This window comes from Mustelus asterias, chromosome 9, assembly GCF_964213995.1.
Source record: "Mustelus asterias chromosome 9, sMusAst1.hap1.1, whole genome shotgun sequence".
Taxonomy (NCBI): domain Eukaryota; kingdom Metazoa; phylum Chordata; class Chondrichthyes; order Carcharhiniformes; family Triakidae; genus Mustelus; species Mustelus asterias.
Genome location: NC_135809.1, coordinates 97,654,216 through 97,668,516, shown reverse-complemented (window position 1 = coordinate 97,668,516; position 14,301 = coordinate 97,654,216). Strand labels below are relative to the sequence as shown.

Here is a 14,301-nt window from a genome sequence, read left to right as displayed (position 1 = left end):
CTGACAGGGAAAGAATGTCCTGAGGCATGGTACATTGGCGAGACCATGCAGACGCTATGACAATGGATGAACAGACACTGCGTGACAATCACTAGTAAGACAAACTCTTACTGTGTTTACCCCAGTCCAACGCCGGCATCTCCACATCATGACAATCACTAGGCAGGAGTATTCCCTTCCCAACCCACCCTCATTTATCCAATAGGGAGTGAAAGCTAATGGGGTATAAATAGGTGGGTTTGATTAAAATTACTGTCTGAGTCAAGGCACACTCACATTCATATCTTCACTGATCCAAAAATTGAGAGGTGCGTGTACTTTTAAATGGTCCATTTCCTGCCTCCTGGTAGCCAGTAATTTTGCCTGAAAATCACCCAAATCCATCTTTGTTACAGGATCACAAGTTACAAACTGTGTCTGTTGGAAACAGGGGTGAATGGTAGAAAAGGATGGGAGACTATCTAAGTTCTTTTAACTCTCTGGATAAAATAGTCACAGGTGGATTGAAAGTGTAAATAACACAGTGAATTATATCAGCAGTGCAATTTGAGGTCACTGTCACCTTCTTTATGCCATATTGAGTGAGTTAGAATTGGCTGCAGCATATCTATAATCTGAGTTTCTTTCGTACCTTTTGAAATTTTAATGGTTTAGTTTAGCAGTGCGCTGTTTGCAAAATTGTGTTTGATTTCAGTCTGAAAAAAGAGTAGCAGATACATCCTGTTTGCCTTATTAGTAAACTCTCATAACAGTTACTTAATTTTTTCCAGTGTACGAACAGCCCTGATATCCGTAATCCTTGCAGCATGAACCCACTCCGGGAGCCGTTTGCTAAGAGGGAATGTGGAATATTATTGTCTGAGGTTTTTGAGCCCTGCCACCCAGTGGTGAGTGCTGATCGAAGCAACAAGCTTTTTCTCTTGTTACCAACAGTACCAGCTGTGGTCTCACACCTTGTGTAATGGTAGTGTGCATAGGGCAAATAGGTTTTTTACTTGATTGATGTAATTGTCCCATTTCTACTGTTGCTGCATTATACTGTCCTAAATACTATACCTGTCCCAAATCCTTTCATTCCAAGAAATTAGTGAAAAATGACAAGGAATCCTTAATACATTGACATAACAGCACTGACAGAATAGGATTGTCATATTTCATTCGTTATTTTGGACAATTCAGCTTTCTTTTGATGTGTCTGCCAGCTACTCAATGATACCTGACAAAATGAATTTTTATGTTGATGTTGGATACTCAGGGATCAGTAGAAATGGTTCCCATGTTTCATGCTGCCTCTTGGGAATCAGGAAAGGTCAGGTGAAGTTCAGCTTCTTTTCTTTAGTAGTGTGCCTGCAATCTGAAACTCAATGCAAACTGGTCAAATATTCAGCTTATGGTTTATTGATTCATTCTGTAATTTTGGGCTGACTACTCACTTCCATTTCTCCTCCTAGAATTAAACACAATACACGAGGGGCTTTCCACCCAATGCATAGCAATAAAGATTGACTACATGTCCAAAACTGAGGAAATTGTGATTAAACTTTACAGTTTTCTAGTCAGGCCTTGTCTTATTCAGGTCACTCTATTGGCTGGATGCCAACTCATCCAGGTGGATACTGGATGAGTTGGCATGGAGGATGTAAGGGCAAAGGATGGGAGGTGGGGCAGAATGAGTTGACATACGGACTATCGGGGATCATAGGGATGAATGGGGGCATGGATTGACATGGAAGGTATGAGAGGCCATTGGGGACGGGTGTGGAGACATGGATTAGCATGAGTTGGCATGGATGGGCATGAGGAGTGGGTGGGGATTGAGTGGTGTGTGGAGTGAGGGCTAGGCTGCTGGAATGAAATGCCAGAGAACCAAGGCAGGCCTTTTAACCAGCCCATCTCGGCACTTGGCAGCCCCCTCTAGCTGCATCTGCATCCAAGTTGGGGGAGCCTGACCTGAATGCACCATCCCCTCCACCCACGCCAGGAAGAGTAATCCATCATCCAGGGCACTTCCCCTGATTGAGGATTCTGTCAGCCAGGGCACTTTTTCCTGTGGCAAGTAATACAGGCTGGAAAATTTCCTGAATCTTTTCCCCCTCAGGGAAAATCTTGGCCCAATGTTAGAGCCAAGAGTTGAGGGCAAAGACTGAAAGCTGGAGATACTTGGGATTTTCAGTCTGGAAATGATGGACAAATTTAATGTTTGTGACAGAGGGCTGGAAAGCTGATGGGACCCACACATCACTTCTGCTGGGGAACACCCACTGGTATGAAATGCTTGTCAAGCATTTAAGTGGCTTGTGTCCTAACTTCCTGAGAGTTAAAGACGCCAGGGGCAGACATTCTGACCCTGAGAGTTGCAGGCCAATTAGAGGCTGGCAGCTCTCCATTACCCATCAGTGCCACCAAGAGCAGTTGTAGCTGCCAGCAATGTCCCCACCAGGGGCCCCAGGATAAACGAAGGACCCGAAACCAAAGTTCAGTGGGGTTTGGATAAGGGTCACAGAGTTGGGGTCATGGCACTGAGCATCTTTGTTCAAGGCACCTCCGGGAAGCCCACACGCAAAGCTGGCAGCATTTTCTTTCCAGGCAATCCACATGTTGGGTGGAATTCTCCCAAAAAAATTCTAAGTGTTGAATTTGCATGAAAACTAGAGTAATTCAGGCTGTTTTTTTCAGAGGTAGTTCAGAGAAGAATCTCCCACGCTCTGTGCACTGCAGAGGCCACCAGCATGAATATCATTAAAAACTAGGGGCATTCCTACTATTCCCACCATTCCCGCTGGAGAAGCTGAAATCAGTGCATTGAGCGGGTTACGGAACATGCACCGATCTGACAGTGCCGAGATCGATGAATGTGCAGTGGCCCTGCACTGATGGACTCCCAATTGCTGGCCAGCTCGATTGTTGGCCAGCCCTGTGACTCCCGCAACGTCGGCTCTCCGCACCCCCTTGGCCCAATCGCTGGCCCCCCGACCATTCCTGGGCCAACCCTGCACCCAACCCTCGGCCTGCCCAACCTCCAGCCACACCCACAATTCCCCACCCCCACAGTCCTGACACCCCCCTCTCCCCAGCCTGCACCGATTGCTGCCCTCCTTCCTTCCCCCACCAATCCCTATGCAGAGTGGCAGCGGGACCCCTCACCCTGACCAATCGCCCCCTAGGCCCCACCCCCCCCCATATGCCCCCACTTTGGCACTGCTCCATGCCCGATGGGCAGTGCCAAGGTGCCCCTGGGCATTGACACTTTGCCCCTTGGGCAGTGCCAGGGGCCATAGACTGGCACTGCCAAGGTGCCAATATCCAGGGGGCACCCCCCGCCACCTGACTCTCTGGTGGGCCCTGATTGCCCCCTCTTCACTTCAGTGGGGTTGGGCTACTAGTTCCCTGTTAGTGGGGAGCTACTCTAAACCCCGCTGGGGTGAACCACTCTGGCTGGGGGGGTGGCTGTGGAGAGATGCTAGCGAGTCCGGAGACTTCAATCCTGGGTGCGCTAACCACATTTAAATTATATGCAAATGACCATTTAAATAGTCTTTGCGCCTCCTCGCTGATTTCCGGCGGATCTGACGCTGCCAGAAATCTGGCACTAGGAGACAGGGAGTGAACATGCGCACAAACCCACGAATCGGCCAACACAAGACTCTCCTGGCCCACTGCACTAAAACATTAGCGCAGTGGGATGGGAGAATCACGGCCATTGACTCCCCCACAGGACACGGGTTGAATAGCAGTGGTGGCAGGAAGAGGCCGTTTGGTGGTTCAAACATAGAACTTCAGAATAGATGGCCATGAAGCCGGTAGGTGACACCCTATTCAGTGGATCTGAGGGAAGATGAAGATTTTCATATGGTTTTCAACAAGATTGGAAAGATCTAAAGGTGGGTTTTTCGAGGAGAGTGTAATAAGGGAGGTTGTGAATTGGAAACGGATGATACCTGAGGAACAATGGGCGATATCAGCTTGCTGGTCCAAATAGCTGGAGGGTCAACACCATAAGGTTTATGTCAGGTAGCTAACAGGCATACTATAAAAGTAAACTTGTTATTATTGTCAATGTATATAATCACAATCTTGTATCTTTAAAACATAACAATGACAACTCTGTTGATTTTGGAAAACAGTTTTCTTGATGCATGGAAACTGTAACCAGTTAATGGTGGCACAGCCAAAACCTGAACTGGTTGGCAAAAAAGATATTGTTGTATTAATTGACTCTCCCAGTCTTGTTTAATAACCTATTTTGTAAAGCACCCAATCTTTTTATGTTTTAATGTGTGTTTCTTTTCAATGATTCAGGTTGATGTCACCTGGTTTTATTCCAACTGCTTGTCAGATACATGTGCCTGTAACCGTGGTGGAGACTGTGAGTGTTTCTGTACCAGTGTATTCGCATATGCTCATGCGTGCTGTCAACATGGAATTGCAATTGATTGGAGAACCCCCACAATCTGCCGTAAGTATAGTAACTACAGGAGAACAGTTTCCCCCCTCACCACTCCAGTCACCAGGCGAACAGTGCTCAAGCAGGGACCTACACCTTCCAAATTCATTGCCCCTTGAGTCACAAAAGTGCTGACATGGAGCCTATGAATGTTATTTCCCATTTCCATTTGCTTTTATAGCATGTTGCTTTTGATTGTGGGGCTCTTTGGAGGAGCAATGAGAAAGTGGAACTTGTTTTCTACACCTTCCACAGAAATTCTTTAGGATATATAAGTCAGAATTTTACCAGCCCTTTGGAGACGAAGTGGGAGGGGTGGTGAAATGAAAAATGTAAGGTATCATGAGGGGTCCTCGTATGGCCCTGACACAATGGGATCTTACTAAAGGCAGGAATGGCAGCAGCTCAGATCATTGGAAGATGGTAGTCAATTAAGGTTTTAACCTATATTTATTATATTACCATTTTATTACACTGTTAGCATTTTAGCATTTTATCAGCATCGGAAAGTCCCACTGCTGCATGGTGTGTCCACCAGTTACATCAAGGCAGATTTGCGGCAGCTTGCCGGGGGTGGGGGGGGGGGGGGGGGGGGGGGGGTGGTGGAGGGGGAGGAGGATATTCTCCTTTTCCGAGGCTTTATGGCCCAAGAAGGGGGGTCAGCCAGCAGCAATGGCCATCCCTGCATCTGTTACACTGCCACTGGAGGGTTTATCTGCCTGGCCTTAGGAACTCTCTCCTTCTCCTTGCAGTCTCAACAATGTTTATCTCTGATGGTGGCATTGCCAAGGCTGCAGAACTACCTGCCCTTTGGGTGGGCTGGAATCTTGCAGAGGCAGGCTCCCTGCCATTAAGTGAATGGCAACCCTTGGGATCACCACTGTGATACCCCCTGTTTGCCTGTGTGAGCTCATGACTGCATTTGGTCCCAAGGATCTATGAATTTAAAAATATTACATTCAGTTGTTAGAAATTGGGCCACACCATATGGCAATTGTTCAGCATGAGTGATTTGCGCTTTTCCTTTCTTTCAGCTTATGATTGTGAATATTACAACAAAGGTAAGATTCGGTTTTATGATGGTAACAGTTACGTGCAAGGTTTTTCCAATATTTTGATTAAATGTGCTTTCTACATTTACGAGAATTACTGTTCATGTTGTAGGGATAGAACATACTGATGGACAAACAGTTATTAATAAGTTTTAAATAATTGTGTTTGAATGTAGAGAAGAACACATTGTGAGCAGTGGATACAGTATACTAAAATTAAAGAAGTACAAGTAAGTTACTGTTTCCACTGGGAGGAGTGTTTGTGGCTTTGGACGGTAAGAAGGGAAGAGGCCAAAGGGCAGGTGTAGCATGTTCTGTGTTGTAGGAGGGAGGGGTGTTAGTGTTGATTGAGGTGGGGACCAAGGTATAATGAAGGAAATGGTTCTTTCCGAATCCTGAAAGGAGAGGGGAAGATATGTCTGGTGATGGCATCATGATGGAGGTGGTGGAAATAATACGGGATGATCCTTTGAATTTCGAGGCTGGGGGATGAAAGGTGAGTACAAGGAGAATCCCATCATGGTTATGGGAGGGAGGGGAAGGAGTGAGTACAGGAAATAGAACAGGCACAAGAGTGAGTTCTTTCAACTACAGTGGGGAGAATCCCCAGTTGTGTTCACTTCTCAGTGTGATCTCCTCTACATTTGGGGGAATCCAAATGCAGCTGGGTGGCTGTAATAACCTCAACAAAGCCCATGAGGTGTGCCTTTTGGAGTATGAACTCCTTGATTGACGTAATGATTGCCTGCCCAATCAGAGAGACTCACTTGCATACATGTTGAGGAGTGTCAGGGCTACTGAGACTCCAGTTTCTGACTTTGTATCTGAAGCACTCTTTGGAGAGAAATTTTGTTTGTAAATAGAAGGAATCTGGTGAAGGGACACCGGCCTCTGAGGAGTTACCTCAGTGACCATTTTGTGAAACACCTCCATTCAGTCTGTAACTATGATCCCTAGCTTCCAGTTACATGTCATTTATATTCTCCACCATAATCGTACTTTAGCTGTCTGCAATGTTCCAACAAAGCTTAAAGAACAGCACCCCAGTTTTTGCCTTGACATTTTGTAGTCCTCTGGACTGAACACTGAGTTTGACAATTTTAGAACATAACTTCCGGCCCCATTTTGTTTTCTTCTTCTTTGCTGGTTTGGTTTGTTCTCTCATTTTTCTCTTATTTCCTTAACATTGCTTTTGGTTATTCGGGATTCTGCCATTTACACCTCCTCCAGACACATCATTTGTTTCTCTACTTGCCGCATTACTGTCCTCTTTGGTATTGCACATTGAAACCTTTTAATCTCTCCTGCCCTGCACTCTACCTTCAGTTCTGTCCTTCTGACCCTCCCCTGTCCCCCACAGTTCACCCGCTCAAATCCTGTTATATTTTTCCCGGTTCTGATGATGGGCGAGATTCTCTGGCCTACCCTCAGCTTTTCCTCGATAGCGGGAGGTGATGCGCAGTTTGCTGGTGGCAGAATCCTCTGGCCCCGCCAATGTCGATGGGAGTTCCCATTTAAAACCACCCCATGCCGCCAAGAAACCCACGGCAGGGAGTGTGCTGCGGATGGGACCAGACAATCCCGCTAGCATGAACAGCCAGAGAATTCCAGCCGAAGAACTTTCTTTCTCCTCAAGTGCTGAAAGAACTTCTGAGTATTTTCAGCAATTTCTGTTTATATTTTGTAGTTCTGGCATCAGCAGTATTTTGCTTTTGTATTCATGTTATAGATTCCTTAGGATGCTGTAAGGTGGCTACAATTTAGTTATGGCATCTGCAAGCTTCATAAATAACTGATCTTTGCCAAAATTTGATGTTAAAATTTGTGAAGTCTTCTCAATCCGTTGTGTGTCCTTAATTTACAATGCCAGTAGAAAGATATGTAACATGAACATATTTGTGGAACATGCTAACATGTAATGGACTCATTTCACAACTATACATCCTCTGTCTAAAATTTCAGAGTTTGCTTTGCAACAAATAGGGATATGTTTTACATTCCTCCAGCTGTAAAATTAAAGACAAATTATTTAACTGGGCGGTCAGTTCAGTTGAAGGATTGTTCTTCACACACAGAGAAAAACAAACCCAATTGTTTTACACCAAACTGTGGATGAACTGCTCACTATGTGTATGATGAGTTTAAGACAGCTAAATGAAACAAAAAATTAATTACTTTACAGAACATGCCTGCTTGTCAGAACCCTGATGCCTGGATAAAGAGAAGCCACTTGATTATCAACAAGAGTGAGCCCCTAGAGGGGGCTAAGTGTTTTCTGTATAGGACATTTGAAAATCAGTGTTGGATACAATCTCATTACGTGCAAAATGCATTTAAAAATAAACTGGTGTCTGCACATTTTATTTTGCATAAATTATATAATATACTCAAAAGTACAACAGGAACATTGAGCACTTATAAACACTTCATAAATTGTTGTGTAAACGCAGATAGTTTTGATTTCTAACTTTTCGGACCTGATGTAGTGCTGCACTGTGTACACGTATTTGCTTAGATGTGTGTACCATCTACAAGCTGGAAGGAACTCACCAAGGTTCCTTAGGCAACACCTTCCAAACTCACAACCACAACCATCTTAAAGGACAAAGGCAGCAGGTACCTGGAAACACCACCACTTGGAGGTCCTCCTCCAAGTCACTCACCATCCTGACTTGGATACATATCAGCCGTTCCTTCACTGTTGCTGGGTCAAAATCCTGGAATTCCCTCTATTAACGGCACTGAACTGTAGTTCAACTGAAGAGCTGCCACCTTTCAACACTTAGAGAGGGCAAGAGCGGCTCCCTGCCAGCTTAAAATATCTCTTAAGAGAACTCTCCATCTATCTAACGAAGGGTACCAAAACCAGAAAGTTCTTACAGACACCGGAATTGACAGAAGAAGTCCAAAGATTTTTCCAAAGCCAAAACACCTGAACTCCCATTCACCTGACGAAGGAGCAGTACTCCGAAAGCTAGTGGCGTTTGCTACCAAATAAGGCTGTTGGACTTTAACCTGGTGTTGTTAGACTCCTTACTGTGTTTAACCCAGTCCAACACCGGCATTTCCACATCCTGTCAATGAAGCCCATATTCTGTAAATTAATTTAAAAAGGATATTCTTTTCAAACTTTGGTTCATTCAGTTATAGAGAATAAATTTGGCATCTTCTTCCTGATCCACCTCCAGCCCGTCTTAGAAGTATATTAAATTACATTAGATGCTCCTCCTCATGGCACAACATCCATTTTATTCAAATGATAAACATTCCACTTTTATTTAGTTTGAATGTAGCCAACATAGGAAGTTTTATTAACAAACCATCAAAGTGAAACACAAAAAGGCTTGACAAATAAAAGATTCAATTTTTTACAGAGAAATTAGGGACAGAAAAATGTCAAGAATAAAAAGTCAATTAAATCTGATTCTTTAGAGAAGCCAAGTGTTTAAAGAGGAATAGTAAACTGAGGTCAGGAAAAAAATGAACAAAAGCATCTGGGGGAATTCTCTGGCTTCCCAGCCACTTGTTTCTCAGCGGCAAGAGGTGGCGTGCTGTTCACTAGCGTTGGGATTCTCTGGTCCCGCTCTCCCCACCGCGTTCCCCAGTTATTTTTAACTTACAACATTAAAATGAATGATGCCAAGTCAGCAAAGAAGTACTTGTACTGCAGGTACAGTTGCAGTTCACATTTACAATACATTAATTTTCTAAATGAAACTGAATCTATTTTTCTTCCTGCAGTGCTGGGAAAAGGCCCTTACTCATTGGTCAGTTACTTGGATGGCAATACAGTGGTGGCAGCCAATTTGTCAAGTGGTGCTGTTTTTCCAGCTACAAGAGAAATTTCTATACCAGGAATATTGACACTTTTTATGCTGACTCCAGGGCTATTCTCACCTAAGCCATATGGTAAGTAAATCTAAGTCCAACTAACTTGGCAAGTGTTCAGCAGTAAATACTGTATATTTGCCAGAAAGCAACATTATAACTAGCCATGCTTTGCACCCCAGCATCATCTGATCATATTCTAGCCCCAGTGATAGAAATGCAAGTGTTAAGCATATGTCAAAGTAGCAACTGAGTAGTAAACTTATTCTTCATTTTCTGTCATCCTCCTCTGCTTTTGAGTTTCCTGCTATAGTTACTGAAAATAAAAAGCTGAAAGATGAAGGAGCTATAATGGCACAGCACTATAATAAACCTCAAAAACAAAGGTCCGTGGTGGCTTTTTATCACCATTTTCCTGTTGTTCGTTGAAGTCAATTCCAGATGGTGTCTTCATGTTTTACTCTAAAGAATAGATGTCAGTGTACAGATTTGGGGTAGATGCATATGAAATCATTAGAATAATCCTAGATGCACAACTTGAGAATACATGTGTGGAAGTACAATTTTAGAGAACCATATTTGTATACAGGTTTGGTATAGGTCTATGAATATAACATTTTGCTTGTGTAGAGTTACATACTTCCTTTGTGGCCATGTTCAATACATTTGTTTCACTAGTTTTCTCTTTCTTGGTTCCTCTTGAAATTAAGCTGTTAATTTGTGGCTATTTTTGGTCTCATCACTAGGGCCAGGCACCTACCAATAGCTCACCCAGGTATCCATTCTTACGCACAAGATTATCAGGCAAGCAAGAACCCAGACTGATAATTTTCACTCCTTGCCTAGTTCAAGATCACTGGTGCCAGTTATATCATCCATTGACTGTTGACTCAGCTGTGGTCAACAAAGATAGAAAGAGTGAGGAATAAACTTGAGATTTTCTTACCTGAATGGCTCATCTATAAACTAGGGTATATTTTCTGAAACAGATGCAATTTCTTCTCAGATGGTTAGAAATGGGTTCAAAACATATCTGAAGTAAAGTAAATGCACGCATTTAACTGAGGTCAGATAATTAGCACTATTAGGCACAGCTGCAGCTGTAGATTTGGGAATGTAGTGGAGTGACATTAATGGTGTCAGAAAATTGAGGGCCAGGCAAAAAGTGGAAAGGCAACACAACTTCTTGGAGCCTTGTGGAAGGTTCAAAAGTAATTTCAACACATTTGTAGCCTTTACCCAAAGTTGAAGGGAGAGGGCCCTAGAAATGACAAGCAAAAATAAAGCAAAGGTAAAACCAATTTGCAGTACAGGCCTGTGGGTAAGTAACAGAACAGCTCAGGACTTGGCCCTCTTTGTGATGGCTACAGAAATGAAGGTGGTTCAATATGAAGTAATCACTATGAAGGCAACACTATTTTCTTTACTATGACACCACCCTGAAAGGTGAGCCCTGCAACATGCTTGGAAGGAGATGGATGCAACTGAGCAGCACAGAAACCCCTGGGCCAGTCCTATGCTGATGTTAGCAGTCGAGTTCTTGTACAGATAGCACTCCTATATATCTAGATCTGTACTGATCTAGATGCCATGAGATCAGTTGCTCAATCACTTTTCCAGGTTAGACATAGCCGATGGATATAGGATGTGCTTGCTGGGTAAGGCCATCAAACTATAGAGTCATAGAGGTTTACAGCATGGAAACAGGCCCTTTGGCCCAACTTGTCCATGCCACCCTTTTTTTTAAAACCCTAAGCTAATCCCAATTGCCCGCATTTGGCCCATATCCCTCTATACCCATTGTACCCATGTAACTATCTAAATGCTTTTTAAAAGATAAAATTGTACCCGCCTCTACTACTACCTCTGGCAGCTTGTTCCAGACACTCATCACCCTCTGTGTGAAAAAATTGCCCCTCTGGACATTTTTGTATCTCTCCCCTCTCACCTTAAACCTATGCCTTCTAGCTTTAGACTCCCCTACCTTTGAGAAAAGATATTGACTATCTACCTTGTCTATGCCCCTCTATTTTATAGACCTCTATAAGGTCACCCCTCAGCCTCCTACGCTCCAGAGTCTATTCAGCCTCTCCTTATAACTCAATCCATCAAGTCCCGGTAGCATCCTAGTAAATCTTTTCTGCACTCTTTCTAGTTTAATAATATCCTTTCTATAATAGGGTGACCAGAATTGCACACAGTATTCCAAGTGTGGCCTTACCAATGTCTTGTACAACTTTAACAAGACGTCCCAAGTCCTGTATCCAATATTCTGACCGATGAAACCAAGCATGCCGAATGCCTTCTTCACCACTCTGTCCACCTGTGACTCCACTTTCAACACTATGCTGAGTGTTGATCACTGTAGTCTGAATTTTTGCAAACAGTACCATTGTAAACCATGATCTACTGCAGTTATTCTGAAACCCATCCAGTACTATGGCCAGATATGCATTCAGATATATTTGTGCCGTTAGTTCTGCTCTTTGTTTGTGAGCGCATGTGTCACTGTGCCAGTGAATAGGCACAGATTCAATTCTGGTGCAGCAAGGTGGATGTTTCCCATGTTAAAGATGCTATAAAAATGCAGGATTTAGTTCTTTTAGAGCCAATAATGTTAGGGATAATTGGCTGATGAAGGTAAATCTACACATTCTATTCAAGACACTTGGGGTGATTTTGTGCCTATGTTCGCCGTCAGTGAGAATGTTGACACCGACAAAATACATGAGAGTCAGGAAACAAGATTTTCTCCACCCACTCGACAGGGATGTAATGAGGTTCCCGCCTCATTTAGATACATTTTAATGAATCTGCATCATTAGAGGACCAACTCATCATCTGATCACCCCCTTATAGAATATTCAAATCTTGCCCACAGGTTCACATCAGCTTTATAAAAACAGGAAACAGTTGAGGGGATCCTGCTAGGGGCACCAAGGGAATAAGAGCCTCTGGTAGGAGAAGGACATGTCACAGCAGTGCCATGGCAAGGTTGGCACTGCCAAGTTGACACTGCAAGGCTGGCTCCACAGATATCGGGACACTATCTTAAAAGGACACCCTGATCAGAACTATAGTGAAACTCACCCCAGCAGCAGCCCCCACCATGAAGGTAACAGGGGCTCCCCCCCACCTCTTGGCACAATTATTGAGGGCTCTCACCCCACCCCACCCCACAACTAATAACCACCACGATAGTATCATCAGCACTCCCCCCTCACTGCCAAACCCACCCTCAATGCCAGGTCCCACTCCTCACTACCCACTCTCCCGTCAACTGCCAAGTCCCCCCATCAAAGGCCTCAGCACTGTCTTCCTGCCTTCAACCCTGCCCCTCACCCTGCCCATCACACATAGCGTGAAACCCCCACAATTGGGCCACACAGAGAGCCTGTCCCTGACACTGCCTCTGACACAGACTGGCAGAATTTTCCCTTTTTATGCAGAGTGTGGCAATGGGTGGGAAACATGGCATTGAAGCCGCTGGCCGCAATGGTGGCTTTCTCGTTGCATTGTTAGAGAGATCGAAAAAAATCCAAGGGGGCAGTTTCAATGACATCATGCTTGCAGTTCCAGGGCGCAGTGCCTGGTTACTGCCCGTGCATGTCTCTCTCCCCCCTGAGCAATGCACTCACCTGGGCCCATTAGCTGGTTATTCAATATCAAAAATATTTAGTTTTTATCACATTACCATTTGTATACAAATTGGTGGCCACATGTTTCCTACATTACAACAGTGACTACATTTCAAGAGTACCTAATTGACTGTAAAGTGCTTTGTGACTTTTGGTGCTCATGCAAATTGCCATCTAACTGCAACTCTTTATTTTGTTTATCACAGATGCATCATTAATTTCCTTGGAAGTGGCCGACAAACCAAATTACTTCCTTCGGATGAGATATGATGGAGCCCTGCACCTCGATAAATGGGAATATAACAAAACTTTTCAAAAAGAAGCAACATTTATATTCCACAAAGATGCATGGATTTTAGGATACAATGCCTTTGAGTCTTACAGAAAGCCAGGATTCTTTGTTCATCAAATGGGTTCCTTGCTCCATCTGATGAAATACAATCACTCAGAGGGCTTCAGACATGCTACTCTTTTCCAGCTGACAGGTAAGGAATGATCTTGGTAATAATGTGACCAGGTTAATTGTTATTTAACCCATTTATAAAAATGTGCCATTGTAAAATAGGAACCTAGGGCTGGATTTTCCAGCCACTGCACAGCCTGTTTTCTGGCAGTGGAGGCAACCTGCCATTGGTCGCTGGTGGTATCTTCCAATCCCGCCGATATCTACGGCATGTTGCATTGCTCACACCCTCTGCCACCACAGAGTTGCCATCAGTGGGACTGAATGATCCCACCTGTGGGAAGAGCCAGAAGATTCAGTTCCTAGCCTTTATTGTAATTTATGAAAATACATTTTGACATGAAGCTTCTGATAGACAAAACTTTATTTTCAGATAGACATTCTCTTCTGCGTAACCTTAATTATTTTTTTTGCTGCAGTTTATTCTGGTCTCATAGAAAGTGTGTCTTTTAATATTCTTGATAAAGTAACCCTTAAAGCTTTCTTTTATTTAATACTTAAATTTCTTAGATATTTCTTATTCTTTAGAGTTTGTTGTTCTTCATTGCATTCTCCTACTTTATTAAGAGGGGAAAATGTTTGGCAGGAAAATGGAAACAGAGGCCATAATTTTGTAGTGCCCTCTGTAGTCTCTCACTGCATCCCCCATTTCCCCATGCACTGTCCATCCAAGCCACACCACTCCCTTTGTGGGAAACTCCAGGCCTGGCCCAGGTGAAACCCCGGATTTGTCTTCACCTGAGCTCCCTTAGAGATTGTTGCAGTCCCAGCAGTGGCCACCACTTCAAGCACACTTGCCTGCTATCTAACTACTCTAACCCACCTCTACTTTGATTCTACCAGCAGTGGGAGAAGGCCAGTGACAAGTGTCCAGCC

General features: G+C 43.9%; 1 protein-coding gene across 1 annotated transcript in view; it reads left to right on the top strand.

The window, feature by feature from the left end:
- otog (otogelin) overlaps nt 1-14,301 on the top strand; it is a 217,048-nt gene that overhangs the window by 92,670 nt on the left and 110,077 nt on the right. Inside the window, exons 26-30 of the mRNA XM_078221380.1 lie at nt 771-887; nt 4,300-4,456; nt 5,479-5,505; nt 9,238-9,405; nt 13,169-13,447. Coding sequence (XP_078077506.1) covers nt 771-887; nt 4,300-4,456; nt 5,479-5,505; nt 9,238-9,405; nt 13,169-13,447 — 748 coding nt within the window. The remainder of the gene's footprint in view (nt 1-770; nt 888-4,299; nt 4,457-5,478; nt 5,506-9,237; nt 9,406-13,168; nt 13,448-14,301) is intronic.